Genomic DNA, 25,852 nt, shown 5'->3' with positions numbered 1-25,852 from the left:
TGGTGTCTCAGAAGAAGAAGAGAAGGGAAAGGGGGCAGAAGCAATAATAGAGGAAATAATTAATGAAAATTTCCCATCTCTTATGAAAGACATAAAATTACAGATCCAAGAAGCGCAGCGTACTCCAAACAGAAGAGATATGAAGAGGCCTACGCCAAGACGCTTACTAATCAGATTATCAAATGTCAAAGACAAAGAGAGAATCCTGAAAGCAGCAAGAGAAAAGCGAGCCATTACATACACAGGAAGCTTAATAAGACTATGTGCAGCTCTCTCAGCAGAAACCATGGAGGCAAGAAGGAAGTGGTGTGATATATTTAAGATACTGAAAGAGAAAAACCGCCAACCAAGAATCCTGTATCCAGCAAAGCTGTCCTTCAAATATGAGGGAGAGCTCAAAATATTTTCTGACAAACAGACAATGAGAGACTTTGTGAACAAGACACCTGTCCTACAGGAAATACTAAAGGGAGCACTACAGGGTGATAGAAGACAGGAGTGCGTGGTTTGGAACACAACTTTGTGAGATGGTAGTGCAACAATGTAAGTACACTGAACAAAGGTAACTATGAATACGGTTGAGAGAGGAAGGTGGGGAGCATGTGAGACACCAGAAGAAAGGAGGAAAGATAAAGACTGGGACTGTGTAACTTGGTGAAATCTAGAGTATTCAACAATTGTGATAAAATGTACAAATAAGGTCTTTTACGAGGGAGAACAACCAAATGTCAACCTTGCAAGGTGTTAAAAATGGGGAGGCATCGGGGGAGGGATGCAATCAGCATAAACTAGAGACTGTAACTAATAGAAACATTGTATTATGCTTCCTTTAATGTAACAAAGGTGATATACCAAGGTGAATGCAGATAAGAGGGGGGGATAGGGGAGGCATGTTAGACACTTGACATTGGTGGTATTGTCTGATTCTTTATTCTACTTTGATTTAAGGTTATTTTTCCTTTTGCTGCTTCCTAGCTGTCATTTTTTTTTCCTCTTTCTTTTGCCTCTCTACCTTCTTTGACTCTCCCTCCTGCCTTGTGGAAGAAATGCAGATGCTCTTATATAGATAGTGGTGAAGGTGGTGAACACATAAATGTATGACCATGCAGAGAACCATCGATTATTTACTTGGGATGGAATGTATGGTGTGTGAACAAAACCATATTAAAAAAAAAAATGGATTGATGACAAAACCTCGAGGGCAATATACTGAGTGAAATAAGCCAGACACATTAGGACAATTATTGCAGGGTCTCACTGATAGGAACTAATTATAATATGTAAACTCATAGACATGAAATATAAGGTACCAAGATATAGGACGAGGCTTAAGAATGGGGAGTGGTTGCTTAGTATGAGCAGAATGTTCAATTAGGATGAACTTAAATGTATGGAAATGAACAGGGGTGTTGGTAGCAAGATGTGAGAATAATTAACAGCGCCAAATGGTGTGTGAATGAGGTGGAAAGGGGAAGCTCAGAGTCATATATGTCACCTGAAGGAAAGTTGGAGGTCAAAAGATGGGAATGTATAAAACTGAATCCTATGGTAGGCAATGTCCATGATCAACTGTACAAATACTAGAAATCACTTCCATGAACCAGAACAAATGTATGACAATACAATTAGAAGTTAAAATAGAGGGGCATATAGGGAAGAACTATATACCTATTACAAACTATATACTACAGTTAGTAGTATTTCAACATTTTTTCATAAACAGTAACAAATGTACTATACCAATACTACGAGTCAACAATTGAGGGGGGTTGGTTAGGGATAGGGGAGGATTAGAGTTTCCTTTTCTATTTTTCTTTTGTCATCTTTCACTTTATTTCTTGTCTGGAGTAATGAAAAGTTTCTAAAAATTGAACAAAAATTAAGTGTGATGGATGCACAGCTGTATGAGGGTACCCAGGGGCCAGTGATTGTACACTTTGGGTCTTTGGATAATTGTATGGTATCTGAACAATCTCAATAAAAATGAAAAAAAAAAATAAATAAATAAATAAAAAGGGGGGGATGATGACAGTGATAACTGTCATAACAGGGGGTCCCAGCCAGGTGTTTCTCAGTGTGTGGTCCATTCGCTCACTTTCCTCAGTGTGGTGGTCTGGAGCTATGTACCCCAGAAAAACATATTCTTAAACTTAATCCATTCCTGTGGTTGTGAACCCATTGTGAAAGGGACCTTCTGACAAGGTTACTTCAGTTAGGGTGAGTCCCAATCAATCAGGATGGGTCTTAATCCTATTACTGGAGTCCTTTGTAAGCAGAATGAAATTTGGAAAAAAGAAAAAATCACAGAGGGAGCAGCCAGAAGCTCAGAGTCATTGGAAACAGAAGAGAAGGGAGAGGCTAGGAGAGGCTGCCACGTGCAATGTCATGTGACAGAGAAGCCAAGGACCAAGGATCTCCAGCAGCCAGCCCCAGAATGCCAGTCTTTGGGAAGAAAGCAGCACCTTAAGCCAACCCAGTGCATGGTATTTGCTTAGGAACAGGGAAACTAAAACAGTTTTTTGGTATTGGGAGTGGGTGCTGCTATCGAAAATACCAAAAAAATGTAGAAATGGCTTTAGAACTGGGTAATAGGTAGAGGCTGGAAGAACTGTGAGGTACTTTAAAGAAAAAGCCTAGATTGCTTTGAAGAGACTGTTGTAGAAATATGGGTGCTAAAGGTACTTCCAATGAGGTCTTAGAAGGAAATGATGAATGTGTTTTTGGAAACTGGAAGAAAGGCAATCCTTGTTTGAAAGTGGCAGAGACCTTGGCAAAGTTGAATTCTGATGTCAGAAGGAAGGCAGAACTTGAAAGTGATGAACTCGGGTATTCAGCTGAGGAGATTTCCAAGCTAAGTGTGGAAGCTGCAGCCTGGTTTCTCCTTGTAGTTTATAGTGAAATGAGAGAGGAAAGGGATAAGCTGAGAGATGAATTCTTCAGCTCAAAGAAAGCAGAAATTGAAGGTTTGGGAAATTCTGAGCCTATCCCGACAGTGTGCTCTGAGACCAGGGCCAGGAGCGGCTCCATCAGGGACCTCCCTGAGCTCCTGGAAAGTGAGTCCCTGCAGAACAGGGCTCCAGGTGAGGGGTTAACTGAACGTGGATCCATCAGCCACTTCAGCAGAAGTCAGGATTGGAGATGCAGTTATCCAGGAAGGATCTGTGGAAAGTCCTTCTGTCCGATGCTCTGGACCCGTGATCTGCTCTCAAAGCTGACAGGGTCTCTGTGAAATTTCTATGTGCGGAACCACCACCAGCCTGGACTGAAGGGAACAGAGAAGGGACAAATTGAGGGAAGAACGACTTCAAAGGCAGAACCTGGAAGCCAAGGGCTGGACCAGTGAGGTCTCCTCGAGCTGACTGGGAGACAATGGGAATTGAGACAAACTAAAATCAGATATCCTGGAGGGTCACAGGATAACTTTCTTCAGCATGAATCCAAAGTTCAGGCACTTCACTTTGTCTTGGACTGTGGGACTTTTTGTTGCTGCTGCTGTTTATTGGCTTGTATGTTTTCAGCTTTTTAGTCAAAACACAAAAGCTTTCCCTCAGATCAGGGTGAGAAGGGCCAAAGTTCCAAAATATTTGACAATTGCCACTTAATGAGAAATGTTTGGATTGAAAGAAAATGAAAAGGAAAAAAAAATGCATTTAGGAATTGGGGTTTCCATTCCCTGGTAGGCTACAGAGGAAGCTTTTAACTAAAAGAATAATAAGCTGGGTCTCCAGGCCTCATTTACTAGCTGGGTGACCCTGGGTAAGTTGCTTAATCTTTCTGTGTCTTAGTTTCCTCTTCTATAAAATGAGGATATTAATAGTACCTACCTAGTACATTTATTGTTAGGATCAAATCACTTAATAAATGTAAAGTGTGGAGTACAGCATTGGTACATAGTAAGCACTCTCTGAAAGTCTGCAATTATTACCATTATTGATATTACATAATGATTTGGAAACTTTTATAAATCACTCAGTCATTGACCAAATTAAACCATCTTTTTTCAATCTTCCTATGGGAATCTTTCATGAGTTGAATAACTCATTCTTGTAAGAATGGGCCAATAAATCGATGTCACCTCAACCTTAGGAGAATATTAGAGTCATGGAGATTAGTTGCATTTTTAAAAATTCAGGTAAAATGTTGTACTTGATGTATGAGAACAAACAGATACTGAGGTTGGTTTTGGTGAAATATGATTGTGACTGTAAACAAATTAGAAAGCCTATTCTTCTGCCTCTTTCCTTCCATCAATTCAGAGGCCATAGTCCCAATGACCTATTTAGACATACCGTACTATGTACGGTTATTTCCATCATAAAATACTGAATGAGCTTTCAAAATAAGTAAAGGATAAGGAGAAGTGGTATGGAAAATAATTTTTCTCACCAGTATCAATAAGTAACATGAAATTTTAAAAGGAATTAAAAATTTATGTAAAAACCATTATGCAGCCTCTTGAATTTAAACTTTGGAAAAGAAATCAACTCTTACTTGTGTTTCCTCAGAAGCAACAACTGCACCCAAGGCATGCAACAGACCTGCCACAAAAGATGGATGGAGAAATGAAAAAAAAAAAAAAAAAAAAAAAAAAAAAATCAGAGCCAGCCTTATTCAGAGTTCAGACCCATCAAATTCCTATAATCACAGACTCAAAAGAATGTTAGTAAGACAGCAGGAACTGAGTCAAGGAGAAGTCACAACTTGCCAAAAGCCATACAGCTATTTAATGGCAGAAACTGAACTTGAACTCTCATAATGGCAGAAAGCAAATTATATTTGGTACCTGGTCATCCTGCCTGGCTTAGTCATAAGTTTTCCTTTGAGTGACCACCCCGGTTAGTCTTGCCCTGGGCGTATCAGTGGCTAGCGGGACCTGTACCTCAAGGAATCAGGGCTCTATCTCCAAACAGTTTGGATGAAAAGAGCCACCCTTCACTTCTCCTCATGCCCATTGCCCTTTTGCACCACCTTATTTACTAGCAAGGCCTGTCTCTCCGTATGGCTTGGGTGATAAGAAGCTGCCCTCAGCTTCTCCAAACAGACTTTGCTGCTTCTGCTTTCTGCACCATAGTTTGAAACTTCCAATCCCCACTATTGGCGGGAAAGGCCTGTCCCTCCCCTCTGGACCACAGTAAAGGCAAGAGCCCGTGTTCTTCTCCTCTTCCCTCCCCCATGGACCCCAGCAGGAGCCTGGGTTAGGTAAGCCCAGCAGGGCCCTCCACTGCCCCCATTCTCCCCTCTTCTCCTCCAGGGTCTTTGATGCAACAAAGCCGTCCTTTCAGGCATTCTTGGCAGGCTGGCTCCTAACCCGAAGAACTTTCAGGTAACATCCACAGCAATGCTGTCAACCTAAATAAAGAATGCAGGGCCCTGCTCGCTGCACTACAGATTCCCACCTAAGAGCAACCCTCCTTGGCCTTTTGGAAGTTTTTGAAATATGCCTCTGACACCAGGATCAGAGAATAATTGGGGTGATTTTCCTCACTTATCTATTCGATACTTAATAGAGACAGATCTTCACCTACACTCTTACATGCTAGCAGGCATTAAAGAACCACTGATTCTCTCTCCAACTTGCCTATTCAGACCTGTGGTTGAGAGATCTGAAACTTATATGAAATCCTTCTCGTGTCTCCGAAAGCATTCAGATTTCACTTTGTGGAAAGAAAGGTGGACTTTGGTTGAAGAATCATAATCTATAGTTTGAGGAATTGGGACTTTGTTTACCATTTGAGTTAAGTACAGTTTGAAATTGTGGCTTTTAAATGTAGCATTGCATGAGAAGCTTATGCTCTATCATGTAAGAAAACTTTTCTTAATACAACTCCAAGACACTGGCACCCCCAAATTAGTGAAACACTCAGAAAGCTTTTGTTCCTGCCTGTTGGCACAGAGCCCAATGCTACAGCCAAATGGCCACAACAAGAAGTCAAGAAGCTTAATTCAACCACACTAGTGCCACAACCCAAATGTGCAGAGAGGACAGTGGGACTGAGGGTTTGCCCTGAGTCAGAGACTTGGAACCAGAGGAAAGAAATCAAGGACAGCTCAGGTGATATTTCACTCCTGCTCTAAGCCCTTCAGTGGGTCCCTACTGTCTGCTAAGTGATATTTAGAATCTTCATCAAGTCTTCAAGAATCCTTACAATAACATTCCAACCTATTTGTTCTCCTCACCCTGCTTGGTTCCCTGCAAACATACTATGTGCTAGATCAACCAGACTATTCTTTGCTCCTTGAACAGTGCAATCATGTAGCCGCCTCCATGCCTTTGCTCAAGGTATTTCTCCCCCTGAAATGCTCCAACCCCCACTCCCGCACATCCCATCCCAAATGCCACCTCTTCTCTAGATCCTTTCCTGATTCTTCCTCCAAACTCCTGGATGACTGCCACTGAACGCAGCCTCAAGTGCCATGAAAATATTATGCTTTTGCATCTCAACCTGTGGCACTTCTATTCTAATGGTATGGCAGTAATTTGGGAATCTTTTTTCTTGCTCTCAGTAAACAATAGCTGAGCATCTACCATGTGTCAAACACTGTACTGGATTCCTGGGAGATAATAATGAAAAAGGCAAGGTTCTTGCTCTCCATGGGCTTACAGGCTGGTGGATGAGAGGATACTACAATGAATGATTACTCTAAGTGCAGTGAGGGCCCAATGAGGAGAACCTAGTGACCAGGGAAATATGAAAGAGATAGGGGCATTTCAATTGGGTTTTGAGGAGAAATTAGTTCCTTGAGCAAAAAAAGGAGAGCAAAAGAGGGCTCTTCTAGGTGAGAAGAACATGATACGCAACAGTCTTAGCACAGGGTAGGGGTGAGCACTCAATAATACATATCATTATGAATGAATGAAGTGAAGGCCCAAAGATTATGGTACCACCTCAGCCCTCTTTTTTCACCACAAATATTGAATGTCTATGTGATTTTTACCCCTCACACCAACCTCATATCACCATATCATTTTGTAGATAAGGAAACAGGGTTGTAAGGCCCAAGGCCCCAAAGCTGTCAAATGGCAGAGTCAAGCTTCAATTTCTGCCATCTGAACCCTTAAAAACTTAAGGATGTGCTAATGAGTTCACCTTCAAGGACCTCCTTGTGGAGCAAACTCTTGGCTTTCTTCGTCTGACCCCGGGTGAACTGGGTTGGAGGGAGGAGAGAAGCAGCCAAAGTCACACTCCATAAGGCCTCAAGGAAAGCAAGATCCTGTATCTCCCTATAAACCTGGCATTGGTCCTTTTCAGTTATTTGGTCTTAGTGACCCCAAGCGGGGCCCTTTTTCCTAATTTATAAAAGATAACCTAGAGAGCCACCTGCAAGTCACCTCAAGCCAAATCAGGCTCAGGAAAGCTCCCTTAGGGCTCAAAGAATTAAATTGAATCTCTTGTTTTCCAGGACATATCATTTTGGTTTTGATGGAGGTCTTTTCCCTCTTTTCTTCATCTGATTGTTTTCTCAGTTTCACCCTGTCTAGTTCCAGATTTTCCTATCATGCTTGTATTGGGCACATGCTTTTTTCTCCTAGCAGAGACTATTATATCTTGCTATTGTGGTGTTCCTTTTCCACTGAAAGCAATCAAAATAGAAAATTCACATTTCAGAACAGTGTCTATTAAATATGCACCTTTTTGTGGGAGAAAAATGGAAAGCACTCTCTGACGGATGATTTTCAGTTCTGTGTATCACCTAAAGATTAGATACTGGGTGAGACTTCTGCTCCCGTGTAGGCCATTTGAGCTTGGTAACTGAGAGTGATGTCAAAAAGTCTGAATGCAAAAGCAACTTATTTTAAGGAATGCCTTAGTCTAAAGCCTTGCTAACCAAAGTATGTCCATGGACCAGAAGCAACAACATCACCTAAGTGCTTGTTAGAAATGGAGAATCTCAGGCCCCACTCAGACCAACTGAATCAGAATCTGCATTTTAACAAGTTCCCCAGGTGATTCACAGGCACACTGAAGTTTTAGAAGCACAAGTCTAGAGATTGCTAAGGAGAGTCTCCATCTCGGAAACTCTAGGTAAGGTTTATTTCCTAAGAAAGAAAGTCTCTGTATAATGGACTCCATAGGACATTCCCTACCATCCTTCCCCACCTAAACTGTTTATTCACAGAGGAATTCTGAAATGATCACTATTCTTCCAGAAATCATACTCTCAGCCTGAAAGAGTTTGAACAAAAATTAAATAAAGCTGATGGCTAGCCTTTCTACAGGGTATGAATACCTAAAAAAGGGCTTTGAAACTGAGAGGTGACAGGCAACCTTTACTTCCACCCTCCTCCTCAGGGCTCTGGATCTTTTTGCTTGACATGTTCCTCTGTGGGAAGAGAGGGACAAAGGCTGCGTGCTGCCTGAACCTCACAAGTGACTGACATGAGACCAAAGGGGCCATGCTGGACACTGAGCTCCGAGATCCTTGAGGAGGAAGCACCGAACACACAAACTGGCAGAACTAAGAGCACACCCTTCAAATCCAGCAGGACTTTTCTCAGACCTCACATGTCAAATAAGAACTGTCAAGACATAGGAGGAAGAACCTTGATCAAATAATGCAGGAGAAATAAATACGTGGGAGAAATGGACCAAAAGGATAGAAACTCACATGGAACTGGTTTGAGGGAATGAAAGCTAGAACTGGGGGGCAAGAGAAGAGAACAGCAGAGGAAGCAATCCAGCCACAGTCAACACTGTCCTGCCCACCCATGCCCACTGACCCGTGATGCAGAGCTAATTAATGCCCAGGACAGGACAGAGGTTAGTCTAGGACCAGGGCCCTGGCAGGTCACACAGGGCCTGGCCTGGTATAACACTTGACCTATCCTCTATGAGGAGGATGTCCACACCTGCCTCATAGACATGTCTGTGAAAAAAAGAGCACCAACATTACCCCTTGTTTAAAAAAAAAAAAAAAGGTCCCCACCGAAAGCAACTGTTTTCTCACTAATTCTGACAGTCACACACATCACAGCAAGCATCTTTATATTCTGGGCATCTTTCAGATCTTTAAGTGAAAGGCCTGTTATTGATTATTCTACGTTAAAACCCAACTTGTTATTCCCCTCCTCCACTTCTGCTCATTTGTCACTCAATTTTTCCATCTTCACCTTCTAATTCTCTGAAACAGCAATATTTTAAAATGCTAAAATGGGTTTATTTTATATAGATCAATACTTGTTCTCAACCAATTATAATTTATTTATATATTAACAGTATTCCAGCTTCAGAAACATAATTCTGTCATTTAATATATCCATGTCACCAAATCCTCACAGAAAATTTGGAATGGACAGCAGTAAGAGACAGCAAAGAGGACTGGAGGCAGGGACACTCTAAAGCTCTGAAATTCAGACAGGAACTTCATCTGTCTTCCTCTGCCACAACCAAAAGATAGTCCCCTCCCACAGAACCAAATACGTTATAGATTAGACGTCTATGGAGACTGAGGCTATCAATTTTGTTTTAGTTAACTTCCACTTCATAGAAGAGCAATTGACTTTTTCCCCCTGTAAATCATACCTAGATAAGCAAAGCAGTTTTCCAGACACACACCTGAAGGAAAATCTCTGCATCCTTTCCCCACATCGAATATGCACAGACATGCTGGCACATACCACCTCCCAAGGAAAGAGAAAATAAAGAGAAAGTTAACTTTCAAATAAACCTGCCTTCAGCCAGTCTGGCCATGTTTCCAGACCCTTTACATTCGCAAACGTGATTGTTGCAACTATTTTCTAAATCCAGGGGCAGAAACCTGGCCTCTGTCTGCTGAGAGCATGGACAAGAGTCAGAGGTACACAAACACACGTTAACTACACATACACCCCTCTTTATTTTTTCCTCCCTTGGTCAAAGCGAGCAAACTGAATTATGCTTTACTGTCTTTCTTTTAGAGGAGCCAGGCTGGGCAGCTTGCGGGAAGCCCGGGTCAGAAGGTGGGTGTGTGAATCTGTGCAGGATCTACAGAGGAATTTTCAGGGAACTCCAGGGGTTTTGGAGGGTGGTCTTAGGCTGGGACCCAGGGGCCCTCGGATTCTCAGGTACTCCTGAAGGTGTATGGAGGGGGCGGGGGTAGGGATAGGGCTGTTCTGACAGCGAAGCTCTCTCTCCCGGGCTGTGGGGTGCGGGCTGTCCCGGGCCCTCTTGGTCACAGCGGGGTCACTCACCGCCCGTGAGCTGTGCAGGGCCGAAGCAAAGCGCCAGCTGAAACCACAGGATCACGGCCAAGAGTCTCTGGGGGGACTGAGGCTGCTGCTGCTGCTCTAAAAATCCATCTCCATTGCTCGGGTTCATTCCATGATACATCTTTCATCCACAGAGGGCATCCGGCTTGCAAGAGTCTGCAACCAGGAGCGGAACACGACAATATCCTGAGCTGCCGGAGCTCGGGGGCCACGCTCCCCCTCCTCCGCTCTGGGGCCCCGCGCCTCGGCTTCCGGGTCTCCATCCGCGGTCCTCCCCCGCGCGGCCCCCGCCCCCTTTCCCACGGCGAAATCCCCCCACCCCTCCAAGCGGGGTACACGGAGTAACGGCCGCCGGGGGATGCTGCGAGTGCAGGAAGGATGGAGGAGGGGAGGGAGGGAGGGCAGGGGTTAGCGCACATGGGCTCTGCGCCGGTCCCCGGAATTCAGCGCCTGCGACCACGATCGGAAAGTCTAAAGCCTTCCAGCGTCTCGAGGCTGAGGAAACACTTTTCGCTGGGCCTATACATTTCACTCACGAATCTCACAATGTGGCACAGATCTGCCTATCTACTTCTCTGGTTTTCCCTGGGATCGGGATGGGTCCTATTGCCAGAGTCTCCAATGAGATTTCTCTGCGCTGTCAAAAAATTCCGCCCTTGGGGAGCAACTCCACCACCACCCCCACCCCCGGCCTGAGCGCTCCTTCCCGGGATGGAAAGCCTCTTCCGGGGCTCTGGGTCTTACCTGTGGGTTTCATGCATGCAGCTTCCTTCCCTCCTCCGCCTCCTCCTCCCGTCAGTCTAACCCGCATCTGTGCGCGACCTCTGCTGCCGCCGCTGCGCTAGCGAGCGAGACGAAAGCCTCGGCGGCGGCGGCGGCAGCAGCGGCGCCCGGCTCCAGCTCCCCCCGCCCGCGCTCTCCCTCGCCAGGCTCCCGGGAGCCGGCGGGTGCAGGGGGAGGACAGCAGCCCGGCCGCGCGCCCCCGAGGAGGCGCCCGCGTGCCCGGTACCTGAGCCCGCGAGCGTGCGGCGGCGGCGCGGAAAGAGGTCGGCGGTGGGGGCGGGGCGCAGGGCGCGCGCGCGGGCACGCGCCTCCGCCGACAGAGCCAGCGCTGCGGCGAGGGGGAGGGGGACCAACGAGGGCGGGGAGGGGGAGAGGACCCGCCGCCGCTGCGACCAATGGGAAGCCCGCGCGCCTGCACCTGTCGGGACGCGGGGCGCCTTGCGGCGGCTCTCGCACACATGCGCGGCCCCGACGCCCCTTCCCAAGCGCCGGACGAAGGCCCCTTGTCCCGGCTGCGCTCGAGCCCCGGTGTCCGCCGCGGTCTCCGCAAGTCCTCTGATGCCACCAGCGCGCGGCGCGGAGCGAGAGAGCGGCTCGGTCTTAGGCTGCTGCCGCGGAGGCCATCCAAACCATGGGGGCGAGAGTGCGCCGCCGACCCCATTCCCCACCCCCAAGACCCAACCGACAACAGGGTTAACTTGAGTGGGGCGGGAGGGGCTGTCAGCTGCTAAAGTCTCTTCTTTTCCGGCAGTAACACTCTCCACCCCACCACCACCATCATCACCAAGGCTTTGCGCGGTCCCCCGGAGCCCGAATGACAATGAGGCTGAGAGACATTACCCCCACCCTCTTGGGTATTTTCCCTTTTGCAAGACGCTGGCGTTGTGCGTGAGGACTCTTGGCCCGTGCTGGAGAGGCACCGACCCCTCCGAGTCTTGGAGGGGAAGGGAGTTCCGGGGCGGGTATGATCCATGCGGCTGCGGAAGGCTGTGAACCGGGAGGAGGAGAGGCTTCTGGGGCCGTGAGTAGAAACCCAGGGTTTCGGGGGTGTTTGCTCTCCAGCCCCCAGTGGAAAGGGTTCGCCTTGCCGATGCTGTCCTTTGTGCGCAGTTTCTGGTGCCCGGGCTCGTCCCGCAGCGAGTGCCCTTGTCACTTTCCCACAGGCTTTGGCCACCCGCAGTCCCTCCCCAAGACTGGCCTTCCCGAACCTGCCTCACCCCAAGGGACAACGTTCCAGCCACGGTGGTTAAGGGGTATGAGCTAATGAGGTGGCGCGGGCAGGCAGCACTTTAGAACCAGTGGCACTCAATTATTCTTTAGCAATTTGTGGATATGAAAACCATGTTTCTGATATTGCCTCCATATCATCTCTTGTTTCTGTTGGCTTTCCCAAAATTTCACATACTGACGGTAGTTGGGAAATTACAGCTTTCACTGTGTTGACTCTTACTGGGAGTAATTTTAAATTCTTTCAGGGCAGATTAGCTTTTAGTAGATAAATCTAGCTCAGCATTTTCTAACTTGTAAAATTGAGATAGGTGCTATGCATGGAATAAGTTTAAGATTTTTGGCCAGCACAAGTTTGTTCCTGCTAAAGCTTGTACTTTGGGGTTCCACATTCTTGGTTGGGCACTCTTTCACATTTGCAAGCTCATATGACTGTCCTCCACAGTTTGAATATTTATTCCATTTTTTCTCAGTAAGTTTTCTGAAACCTTTCTGATAGCCACCAAGTCAACAAAAACTCAAACATATTTGTTGATGCACATATTCTTAAAATCATAAGAAATATATATAAGTGCTATTGAAATCCGTTCCTCAGCTGCAGTACAATCCATCTGTACAGACGATGTCAGGATTGAAAGGCACAGCCAAGTTTATCTGATCCAAACACCCTTTCTCTTGCTTGAGTCCTCTCTCTGGCATTTCTAATAAGTGGCCACCCAGCCTCATTGAATACTTCTTGAAGCAGCCTGTTATATTTGCCAACAGCTCTCTTAGAGTGGTCTTCTTCATATTGAACTGAAATCTATCTCCCTGCAACTTTCATCCACTGATTCTGGCTCTCCTGTCTCGGCTCACAAAGCTAAATCGAATTCCTCTTCCTTACGACAGCACTTCTTCCATTTGAAGATGCCTTCATGTTCCCTTGACTCTCCCCTTCTCAAATTAAACATAGCCACCCTTCAGTGTGGCAATGCCTGGACTCCTTATCAGCCTTATGGCCTTTCTCTGGATGTGACCCAGTTTCCCAATGACTCCCATCCCTAACAGTCAAAGTTGGTGTCCAGAAAGGGGCTGTGTTCTTCAATGTATTAGTCTGACCAGCACATAACAGGACTGGCACTTTCTGAATAATTTGCTTCTATGAATGCAACATAAGAAGACAAGCATTTGAGGGGGAAGTTAGAGAATACCATTTTGTTAATTTTCTACATTATCTCACAAGAAAAATAAAGAGCCAGGGTTATACTCATCTTACAGATGCAGATGGTGATCAAAAGATCGATCGGTTTGCTTAAGAGCATCTAGCTAGTGAAAGCCTCACACTTGAATCCAAGGCGATTTGCCTCCACCTAATAATTTTTCCACTGCTATTTCAGTAAATACCTTCCACCTCAAAGAGTCTACAACAAAACAAGTCATCTTAACTATATTTTGATACATATGGTTTTCAAGAAGAGGAAAGGAAGGAATGGCATTCATTGGTAGATGGCAGGGGGGAGACATAGCATACTTCTTACTAAGTGAGGAAGAAAATAAAACCAACTTCTTTTATCTATCTTCCTCTCTCAAGTCCAATACCAATGGAGAGGGGCACTCAGAGTCCCCTCCCAGACACAGGAGAGCCCAAGGGGCTTTTCTGAAGAGATAAGAACCTCCCCCCCTCCTCTGCCTCCATCCCCATTCTCTGTACCCTCCGTGCATGAAGAGAGAGCTTAAGTTCCTCATTGTCTCCACTCTTTTTCCCCTTCCCATGCCCCCACCCTCTCTCCACCCACCCCCACACATCCTAGGATTATTTTTCAAAATTTACTAAACTCTTCATGGCATAGGCTCTATGGTAGAAACTTCAGTAGCCAGTAAGAGCTCATTCCAAATATATTGTATAAGCACCTTTATGAAGCTGGCACTGTTCCGGGTACTGGGCATGCCATAGTAAGCAAGGACACAAAAGTCCCTGCCCTTGAGGAGCTTACATTCTAGTTAAAGAAGACAGATGATAAACAAAATAAGTAAAACATTTAGTATGTTAGATGGTGTTAAGTGCTATGCAGAAAAATAAATCAGAGAAAAAGTAGTTATTATAACAAAGTGATCTAAACATACAGTAACTGAAATAGAAGTTTGTTTCTCTCATGTAACTGTCTGACCATTCTAGAGTGGTGGGGTATCTCTGCTTCTCGGAGTCAAGCAGGGGCCAGGGTCTCTCTAGCTCATTATTCTGCCTTCCCCTAAGGTGCTGTTTTCATCTGTGTAGTCGAAGCTGGGTCACTGGCATGTCTGGGGTCTAGCTTGAGGAAATGTAGTGAAGAAAGGAAGGCCAAAGCAAACAATCTCCTTCTGTTAGTGAGAATCTAGTCACATAGTCCTACCTAGCTGCAAGAGAAGCTGGGAAATGTAGTCTTTATTGGGCTTGATCACCTGGATCAAGAAGAAGAGAAGAATAGCTTGGAGGGGGTCAGGAAACTAGCAGTCTATGACAGGTTCTGTGCATGTGCAAGAAGACAGGTTTGGTTTTCAATAAAGTCACTGAGGTGACTTTTAAATAGAGACCTGTAGGAGATAAAGGTGTGAGCCATGCAGGTTTCTGAGGAGGAGCATTTCCAGGCAAAGGGGAGAGAAAATGCAAAGCCCGTCATAAACGAGAAACAGGAAGGTGATCAATGTGGCTGGAGTGGAATGAATGACAAGGAGGTTCAGAGGGGATGAGGTCAGAGAGTTCAAGGAAGCCTAGTTGAGATGGACCTTACAGGACTTTTATTCAGAGTGAGAAGAGAAGCCATTGAAAGTTTGTGAACAGAGAGGGGACATGATGGGACTTGAGCAGGGAGTGATTGAAAAGAATTTGTGTCTAGCATCACATCAATCACCCTTTACCACTCTCTGTACCCCTGTGACCCTTTCTTCCTCCATCCTGAGGACCCCTCAGCTCCTATGCCCCTGAAGCCCTAGATGCCCCTGGCTCACTTTGATGATCCTCTGCTTCACATTCTTATTCAAACCTCAATGCCTAAATGTTACCTCTGTAAAGCGCCTTCACCACACCCCACACCTTTTCATTCATTCCTCCATGATTACATGTAGCACCGACTATTATAATGAGGTGCTTGCCTGCCCATGCCTCTGAAGAGATGATCGTTAGTTCTCTGAGAGCAAGAACAGTGCTTATCTACTTCATCCACCTATTGCTGAGCACAGGGTCTGAGACAAAGCAGAATGATCAATAATTAATTTTCTGAATCCATTAGTTAATATTAGAAGGACAAGAGAGAATCCCCACCAATCTCTCCCTGACACTGGAAATCAGAGACAAACCAGTTGACCTTCTTCTCTCTTCTCTTTTGGTTTCCTCATATCCAAGAAAACATACAGTGAACCACAAACCATTTAATGAATCCAGACCTTGCCAGAACATGGGCCTCACTTTGTACTGGATGCTGTGGTTGGATGAAGTTCTAGAATTTTCAAAGCTCTTTCATTTGTGTCATCTGAACCATCCAAGACCTCTGCCATGGAGGAGCATCATGCTCAGTGAGGAGACAGACTTCAGGGACTGGAGTGCAGAAAAGGATAAATGTGCTCATTCACTCATGCCTTCATCCATTCTTCTGTCCAACCAAAGAGTACTTATTGGGTGCCTGACATAGTTTATTCACTGTCCTAGCTAGGGAGGATACAAAAACAAAGAATGGTGTCCTCAACAAGTTTATAATCTAAGAGAAGAGTTTAACTAAAACAACAACAACAACCTGCAATTTCAGTATTATGGGATAAGTGCTAAGATTGGAAAGCACATAGGAGACGGAAGGGCTGGAAGGGCTCCTGGAGGCAAATGTGTATGTTATTCAAAGTGTGTGTGTGTATAAGAGGAATAAAAGGGAGAAGACATGTAGTAAGTTTCCAAGGCAGAAGAAACAGGCTGTGCGAAGACCAGGAGGAGAGGTCTAAAACCAAGACTGGAATTTAGAATGACAAAAGATAAAACTTCTGAGAAGCACTTGGGCCATAACAAGAAGGACTTGGAAATCCATGCAGGGAAGCTCAGCTTGTGTCTGAAGACCCTGGAGGGCTGGGAGGATACTGGATAAGGGAGCCAGGAATGAACTTACTCACAACTGGCCCATGAAAGGTGCTCAAACTCATTCATTAATTGGAGCATGCTAATTAAAACAACAGACACCATTTTCATCCATCAGATGAACTACAAATAAAAGTCTGATAATGTCAAATGTTTGATGATGAAGCAGAAAAAGGGAATTCTCATATTCTGCTGGTAGAAGTCTAAATTGCTACGACTATAGAGGAGGGTAATTTAACAGGGTTAAAATTAAAAATTATTTCACCCCTTACTGCAATTGAACCTCTCAGTATCTACCCCTAAAGAAACACTGGCACATTTGCCTCAGACACTTCATCCATTAAATGAAGATCTCATATAACTGTTGACAGGCTTGAATGGGGTTGTATTGGTAAAGCACCTGGCAGAGTGCCCACCATGTAGTAAGTGCTCAGGAAGCAGGTCCAAGGATATTCACTTCAGGTTTTTTTTGTAATGGTGAGAAATTGGAAACAATCTGAATAATGGAATGACAAAATAAATTGTGTTATAGTCATACTATGGAACAATATATAACAATTAGGAATAAAATAGATTTCTATGTAGGAACATGGAGGGGTCAATAGCTATGAAACACTGTTGAGTGAAAGAAACAAATTGTGGAACAAATGTACAGTAAGATGGGATTTATGGAAAAACAATACCATTGATTTTCTATGGATTTATGTGAACACACACACACAAAGTTCTGAAATGATTCACACCGGACTGTTGGGTTACCTTCAGGTTGGTGAGAGCAGATGAGATTGCTGGGTTGTGATGGTCAAAGGATACTTTAGTTTTATTTCTAAGATATTAAATTTGGGGGGGTGTTCAGTTTGCTAATGCTACCATTTTGCAAAATACCAGAAATGGACTGCTTTTATAAAGAGGGTTTATTTGGTTACAAAGTTACAGTCTTAAGGCCATAAAGTGTCCAAGTGTCCATCAACAATCAGGTACCTTCACTGGAGAAAGACTTTTGGCATCCAAGAAACCTCTGTCAGCTGGGAAGGCATGTGACTGGCATCTGCTTGCTCCTAGGTTGCATTTCAGCTCCACTCTCAGCTCCCGTGCATTCTTCAAAGTGTCCCTCGTGGCTGCAGCTGCATCTGGGCCTGTGTAGCTCTTTTCAAAGTACTCCAGTGATCCAATAAAGCCCCACCCTGAATGGGTGGGGCAACACCTCCATGGAAATAATCCAATGAAAGGTCTCACCCACAGTTGATTGAGTCACATCTCCATGGAAACACTCAGTCAATAGCTTCCGACCTAATCAACAATATGTCTGCCCACATAAGATTGCATCAAAGAACATGGCATTTTGGGGAACATAATACATACAAACCAGCACATGGAGTGAGGAGACTATCATGTAATGCTCAGGTAATTAAAAACTGAATTCACAAGAAAAGACAGGAAAGAAAAAAGATAAACATGGAAGGAGAAAAAAAGGCAGGAATGAACCTGGAGCTTAATGACATGAAGTTGGCATTGATAACTCCAAGCACTGATGGTATATTTTTGAAAATAGAGGTGACAGACATCTGTCTTCACTTGGACACATTTTGGCTGAAGGCTTTCCCTTTAGAGGGTAGGGAAGAGGTGTAACGGAGATTGCTAAACTACTTGGCCATTTGATTAAAGATCAACCCTCTAGGGCCTCCTCTGTGCTTGGATGTGACCCACCATGTGTTCCAGGGAAGCTGTGCCCTCTCTGGAAGCTTCCTTATTTCATACTATGTCCTTGGCAGTGAGTTGGTTGTTTCCCTATAATAATTAGTGTAGGCTAAACTTCTGTAACAAATAGAGCAAAACGGCTAATGGCTCCGACATAATGAAAGTTTATTTCTCTCTCTTAGGATAGTCCAGGTTCAGTGATGGTGGGGCAGGAATGGGGAGGTGAGGACAAGGAGAGTTGAGGGGTGTCTGCTCCACTGCAGTCATTCAAGGACCCAGTCAAAAGGCAACTATGTCATCTTCAAAACATGATTTCCAACGGTCCTTGGTCCTTGCCATTTCAACAAATAGGGGAAGGAAGGGAAGACGGGTATGGACCAGGTCTGAAAGTGGCCCACATCTCTTCTGTCCACATTCCATTGGCAAGAATGGGGTCACATGGCTAACTAGTCACATGGCCACATACAGATGGCTGGGAAATGTCATCTCAGGAACAACTCTATTCCTGGGGGAGAAGGGAAGCTCAAATTTCAATGGGCAACTAGCCACTCACACATTTATTTGACTTTTTTGCAGGGGAAGGGTTGCTTTCTTCTTACCTGTTTCACCTGCTAAGATGGTAAGCTCCTTCAGGGTAAGGACCATCATGTTCTCTCACTTTTGATGCTTTCCTCACAATTTACTCTGCATCCAGTGGGGTTTTTAATGGATGAGACTCTCAATAAAACAATCCTCAAGTAATTTCAATATGCAAAGATAGTTGCCACTTCAGACCCTCGCATAACTATCTGATACTTGGGGTATAATTTCAGCTAGTTAAATTTAAATCGCTGGGGGAAGAGGGAGGGTGGAGAACAGAAGCAGAAATATTCTCTGGTCCTTTAGCCTATTTATTTTATTTTGAATTGGATAAATTTTCATTAACTTTAAGCTTTGGCCTTTATATAGCAATATTTGGTTCTTGGATTAAATCAAACAAATGTTGCTAATGAGAAAGTTTCACAATGTCACCACCTATAGTCCAATTTTCTGTTTCAGTTGGTGACCAGGTAAAGGTAACCCAGTGCTTTCAGAAACACTTTCAATCATTAATTACGCAAGAAATGTTGTTTTCCTGACCCATTAATTGTGTCTCATCTTCTCACCTTGCCTTTTCTACTTAGTTTCTTAAAGACTTTTTTACCTTTAAAACTACTGTCAGCTTGGCACAAACATTTTCTTCAAGACAGTTAATGCTTAATGACACCAGAGAAAGGGGTGGGAAGAAAAAAAACCTCAGCCATGGAATCATTTACTCAACATACATCTAGTGTTTGCTGAGTGCCTGAGATGTGCTGAACATAATGCAAATCCATAAAAATGCAAATAGACCTCATCTCAGCATTCAAGAAGCTCACAGATTTAAACTCAGACATGCATTTCTTATACATGTAACTCCTTTTTGTCACCCATTCATTCAACAGATAGGTATTGAGCACCAACTATGTAGCAAACTCTTCTCTAGGTGTTGAAAATACAGAAATGAGCAAAAAAAGACAAAAATGTTCTTCTGGAGCTACATTCCAGTACAGGGATCCCCACCCCTCCAACCTAGAAGTGATTTCTTTAACCTGTAAAGACCCTGATATTTTAGTATCTTTCTTTTGCAATTACTACAGTTCTACTAGATATATCTAAGTTGACAAAGAGCAGGGACTAGATCTTAATCTTTATATCCCCCACTATTCCTAGGACAGGGCTAATAAATGCTTATTGACTCAGTGAGTAAATAAATTAATATGTCTTTTCACAGAAGCAAAAACCATTGTAGGTAAAGCAGGTGAAGACCCACAGGAAGTTGAAAATGCTTTTTTCACTTCCATTCTCCAGAGTCAACAACATAACCAGATGATCAATACCCTACCCTGTGTTCTCCACACCTGATTTGGGGACTGGATGAAAGGGTGCAGAAGAGACTACATCAACCACTGAAGATCACATCAGGAGTAAATTTTGCAATGGGCTTTATATTATGATTTTTCCTTTTCAAGGGAGAGAAGTTTGGGGCTAGTAACAGCATGAGAACAGATATAGAAACCTTTAAGCCATGTTTGGGAAATTATGGATAATCTCTTGTGGTTAGAGTGTATGGTGTACTAGTCAAGGTTCTCCAGGGAAACAGAACTGACACGACATATAATGTAAATATTATTAGATTTATTGTAGGAATTGGCTCTCATCACTGTGGGGATTCGCAAGTCTGAATCCATAAGGCAGACTATAAGCTGGGAACTCCATTGAAGGTTTTGATGAATTCCCCAGGAGAAGCTGTCTGGCTGAAGTAGAGATAGACATTCTTCTTTCTGACTGCTGAAATTATCAATTCTCCCTTTAAGGCCTTCAACTGATTGTGTGAGACTTCTATCACTGTTGAGGCAATCTTCTTTGTTGATTGTGAATGTGATCAGTCATAGATGCAATCATCTGACTGATGATTTAAATCTATGAAATTTCCTCACAGTAATAATCTGCCAGTACTTGCTTGACTGAACAACTGGACACCATAACCCAGCCAAGCTGACACATCAACTCAACCATCACATGTGATATGTGTGTTTGGGTTGGGGGGGGGTGGTTGCTGTCAGAAATAAAGGTGGAATGACATGTGACCATACTATTAGGGATTTTAAATGTCACATAAAGGAGTTTGAACTTTATCCGAAAGACAGTGGGGAGCCACTGAAGTTTTTTGAGCAAGGAAGTATCATGATTGGTTGTGTTTTCAGACACTGGCCTATGAAGAAGAATGAAGGGTGGAATGGAAGAGGCAGTGGGGAAAGAGCAGGGTGAAAAGATGATGGGGAGCCTATTGCAACAGGCCAAGTAAGAGGTAATGAGGTGGGGACAAGAGCAGTGGCAGTGGGGTGAGGCTCTGAGGAGGGGGAGTCATCAGATCTCAGGGGCCGGTATGTTGTTGAGGGTGAGGGAGAAAGAAGATGCAAAGATAACATAAGCTATATACTAATAGCCAAAATAGGGAACACAAATGAAAAGAAGATTTTTGCAAAGACTGTAAGGAATTCAATTTTCAACATGCTGAGTTTGGGTTTCTGGAGGGAAATCCATATGGAACTATCTAGCAGACAGTTGGAAATTAGAGTATGGGGGCTTTGGAGAAGGTTCAGAGTTGAAGTGGACCCACAAGTTGCTCCAGTGCTGTCCATTAAAGACACACTTTCTCAGGAAGTATACAATAAAAGATGAAGAGACCCAAGAAAGAATTTCTGGAACTTTACTGTAGGTGAAGGAAGGAAAGGAAGGAGGGAAGGTGGAGGGGCAGTGAGTGAAAAAGAAAAAGGGCAATTGTTCTCAAACAGTAGCAGGTAAAAGAATCACCCAGAGGTATAATGCATGTTCCTAGGCCCCTCCTCAGAGAAATAAATTTAGTAGGCCTGGGGTAGAGTCTAGAAACATGATATTTACAGAGTATGATTGCTTCATTATCTTCATTATCATTATCATTATGAATATGTTTAACATATTAAAACAACAACAAACATTCTTTATCTCATGATTTCTGTGGATCAAGAATCTGGAAGTGGCTTTGCTGGGTGGCTCTGGCTCGGGGTCTCTCGGGAGGTCATGGTCAAGTTGTTGGCTGGGTTGCAGTCATCTGAAGACTTGACTGGGGCTGAGGATCTGATTCCAGGGTGAGTGTTCCCACCACATGGCAGCTGGCTTCCCCCAGAATGAGTGATTCAGGAGAGCAAGGTGGAGATCACAGTATCCTTTCTGACCCAGCCTCAGAAGTGAAAATCATCATTTCTATGAAATCCTGTTAGGCACAGAGACGAGCCCTATTCAATGTGGGAGGAGAGTTCAGGAGGACGGCAAGAGAGAAAATCATGAGGGACCCCCTTGGAGGCTGTCTATTACACACCCCCATGCCCCTACAGTGATTTTAATATAAGTGGTCCTCAGAGAATCACTGGATGGGAAAGAGAAAAGGTAAACAGAAGAAGTCAAAGGAGGAAAAAGTCACTCAAATAGAAGGTGTCAAACAGAACATAGAAATCCAGATGAGGCTGAGAAGGGGCCATTCGAATTGGCCCCTGGGATAACAGTCTTGACCATCTCAACTCTCAAGCAATGCTTCTTGAGAAAAACTCAATGTTTTGATTCAACCCATGGTAAGAAACATTTTACATCAGCACCCAGTACACAATATATCCATATATAGAAACAAAAGTTTCATGTATTACTATTATCTCTGTTACATGAAAGGCAATTTTTTATTCTATTCTAGTCTCCTTTAAAAGAAAAAAAATGCTAGTTAAGACCCACTAAACTGAATTTGTTGATCATTAAAGCATCTTGACCTGAAGTTTGAAAAAGCGATTTGAATAGGATTGGCTAACAATGAAGATGATGATGATAATGACAATGATGATAATAACAAACACATATTGAGTACTGAATATGGATTAGTCATGATACTAAATATAAAGCCATGAGTGAGGGAGCTCTTTTATTCATCATAACAACCCTATTGTTCAGAATAATCTGAATTTCAGATGAAAAAATAGAGTCCTTAAAGAATTTAAATACCTTGTCCAAGTTCATATGTGTAGCAGGTGGGGGGAAACAAATTTATTTTACCTAAGCAATATGACTTCAGAGTGCACACGTCAGAACTGTGCTGTCCAATACGGTAGCCACCAGCCAATGTGCCTATTTAAATTTAAATTTAAATTCATTCAATATAAAATTAATTTCTTAAGTCACACTAGTCACATTTGGCTAGTGGTCTCCACATTGGACAGTGCAGATGTAGAGCACTTCCCCCATCACAGAATGTTCTATTGGACAATAGTGCTCTAGAGCTAAACTTCCAAGGATCAATGTTTTGGGAAGATGGGAGTGAACTGCACAAAGTTTTAAGGTGAGAGAAAGGAGTTGGTGGAGAGAGAGAGAGACAGAGACAGAGAGAAAGAGACAAAGACAGAGAGATTAAGAGAGTAGATTTAAGATAGGATAGAAGAGTGACCTGGGAAAGGATGGTGGCCACAGCTGGAGTAGGAGAAGTTGGCTTTGGCAAGGAACAAGGATGATTTCTGTTCTCTATCAGAAAGGAAAGAGAAACAGATGAAGGTCCAGGGTGTTTGATGGAGAGTCTATCTTGATGACCTTAATCTTGTTTAAAATGTTGAGCTGAGAGCAGAACCAAAGAATGATTTGCAAAGGTATGGGTTAGGGGCTTGAGTCAAATAGGAAAGACTGAATTTGCCACTGCATTTGGTGTATATGTGTGAATAGAAGGATTGATACCCATCAGGGTGGGCTCAGCTGCGATTAGATACAGTGAATTTTTAGTGTAGTCAATCACTTATTTAATTTGTTCGTCAAACGTTTGCCAAGCATCTACAATGAGCCATGCACTGTCCTCGGTACTGGAGATATATTACTGAGTGATGGTGGACAACAGCACTATCTCCCATGGACTTATTCTATTTTCTCATGGACCTTACAGTCTATGGGTGGAGGACTTTGTTAATAAAATACCCTCAGAGGCTCTAAATGTAGCCCTGCAATGGACACCTGACACCACAGCGAGTGACTGGTGCTCTAAAGGAGCTGTAAGAGTGTATAAGAGGAAGATTTCATCCGGTCAGGGGGGTCAGGGAAGTCTTCCTTTGAATGAAGACTTGAAGGAACACCATTCCATGCAAGAGGAGGACAGTTAATAACTTTCCCCAGAAGTGAGGCCATGCACAGACTCAGACAGGTGGACAAAGATGCTTTTGAAAGCTTCTTGTGGACAGAAGTGGTTGCTGAGTGCACAGAAAGAACCACCCACGGTTACCGAGGGTCTGCTCCAGCTCTGTGAGCGGGTGGCTTTGAGTGAAAAGAACACTGTGAGCTGCCTGCTGAAAATTCTTCCATAGTATTATAAGCCTGCTGGGTGCAGAGGCTGGAATTTTAGTGGGCTGAGGGTGCCCTACCCTGCCAATGACATTGGCAAAGGATTCATAATGTACGGCATAGTACAATATATGCACAGTCAGCAGTCACAGCAAGCCATCCATCCTCAGCCTTCTGCTGCAGCATGCTCTTCACTCACTTAACCTTTCTAAAACACAAATGTCCTTTCAACTTAAAAATTACTGGCTCAATTTTCACAAAACAAAACAGAACTTTAAAAAAAAACATTTTTTTAAAGTTTCAACAAAGCACATTCTTTAAATATATATATATTTAGTTTAATACCTGTGTTATGCTAAGGGTTAAGAACTAACTCCAACTTGGATCAGTTACTAAATACAACTATTTTCCCAAGCTTCCACAAGGCAAACCTTTTTATATGTTTAAAGTTACAAACTATTTGTGATAATCATTCAAAAAATAAATATCTTTATCACATGGTTCAGTGTTTCTGCGTCGCTGTTGAGTGATCCAGTAACTGCAGCTCAACTCTAACCCACTGCAGGAGTGAATTTACTTTCTCTGAAAATACTTATTTCCAGCCCTTCCTTTATTCAAAAGAATCTGTTAATTACTATCTCCTGCTTTTAATTGAAGTAAGGATACAAATGTGAAAATCCTAAGATGTAGCAAATCTGGAAATGTTTAAAAATCCTCTGAGGCTCCCTTGTCCACCCACAATTTTCACTGGTTATGGTGGTGCAGTGCTGGCCATGTAGAGGTTAGGAGCAAGGGCTTGAGTTCCAATCCTGACTCCACTGATGACCAACTTGATGATCTTGGGCAATTCTCTCTCTGGGCCTCAAGAAAGAACAGTCCTTACTTCACTTTGTTCTGGTAAAGCTACTATTACATGCTCACTATGTGTCAGTCACCACTTTTACACATCTAACCTCTCATACACCTGGAATTGTGGGTAAGTGATTGTTTCCATGGAAACCTAACTATCATATTTCTGGGCTCTTATCTCACAATTTTCTTTTTAAATAAAAGAAGTTTGTAGGCTGCAATTTTCATTTTAGCACTGTGTTAACATAAATTTCCCACTTATTACCTGGGTGTTTGTATAACTTTTTCTTTTTTTTTTTTTTTTAACATTTTGCTGTTCTGATATTTTTAATGAGTCCATATCTCATAGGCACATGGAGAGAGTGGTCCTGTTCTGTATTCTCAGACGCTGTTACTTAGGGGCATCTGTTTTCCCTGTGTAGTAAGGGAAAAGTGGGGGTGGGGTGTGAAAGATCTGAAATCCTGTGAAATTATACTGTGAAGTCAAATTACGAAAATTAATAATTTGTGTATCATCAGCCATTGAGAAAAAACTTCTGACCCAAATATTATCTTCTTTGTAAGGGTGATTTCAAAGCAATATATTTATATTTGATTTAAATGACAATTAGCTAGATATTAAAAGCTTTCACTCACACTATGAACACTGGGGAACCTCAATGATCTGGAGCAATGGGAGCCACATACATCATGGAAATGTACCAGAAGCCACATTAAAATGAGTTAAAAAAAATGTGACATTAATCTCAACATATTTTATTTAACCCAATATATTCAAAATACCATCATTTCAACACATAACCAATATAAAAAGTATTGAAATATTTTACGTTCTTTTTTTCTGTACTGTCTTTGAAATCCAGCATGTATTTTATACTCACAGCACATGTCAGTGCGTACGACACAAATTTCAAGTGCTCATAGCCACGCATGGCCACTGGCTGCTGCATTGGACAGTGCAGTTCCAGCTCATTTCTCCCCTTTAATCCAACCAAGAATTAGGAGTTTTGCTGAGATCAAATGAGAGGTCACCACAACAACTAACAGTCTGTTTTGAGGAAGGACATAGAATGCATTTCTGTTCCATAGATTAACTGGGATTTTGTGGGGTCAGAAAACATGTTCCCATATTT

General features: G+C 43.4%; 1 protein-coding gene and 1 long non-coding RNA gene across 3 annotated transcripts in view; one reads left to right on the top strand and one right to left on the bottom strand.

Moving 5' to 3' along the window:
• SUSD4 (sushi domain containing 4) overlaps positions 1-11,166 on the bottom strand; it is a 132,703-nt gene extending 121,537 nt beyond the window's left edge. For both annotated transcript variants that reach the window (XR_005214831.1, XM_037823194.1), the window contains exons 1-2: positions 10,931-11,166; positions 10,169-10,342 (exon numbers count right to left, since the gene is read on the bottom strand). Coding sequence is in view for 1 of the 2 variants with exons in the window: in XM_037823194.1 (XP_037679122.1) it covers positions 10,169-10,307 (139 nt within the window). In the remaining variant the exon portion in view is untranslated. The remainder of the gene's footprint in view (positions 1-10,168; positions 10,343-10,930) is intronic.
• Positions 11,167-11,887: 721 nt separating this feature from the next.
• On the top strand, positions 11,888-20,822 carry LOC119524535. The gene is made up of 3 exons (XR_005214835.1): positions 11,888-11,990; positions 18,546-18,588; positions 19,839-20,822. It is a non-coding gene; the product is annotated as an uncharacterized LOC119524535 (long non-coding RNA).
• Positions 20,823-25,852: the final 5,030 nt, after the last annotated feature.

This window comes from Choloepus didactylus, chromosome 2 (genome assembly GCF_015220235.1).
Source record: "Choloepus didactylus isolate mChoDid1 chromosome 2, mChoDid1.pri, whole genome shotgun sequence".
NCBI lineage: Eukaryota > Metazoa > Chordata > Mammalia > Pilosa > Megalonychidae > Choloepus > Choloepus didactylus.
Note: the sequence above shows the minus strand (reverse complement) of the source record. Positions and strands in the feature narration are given on the sequence as shown.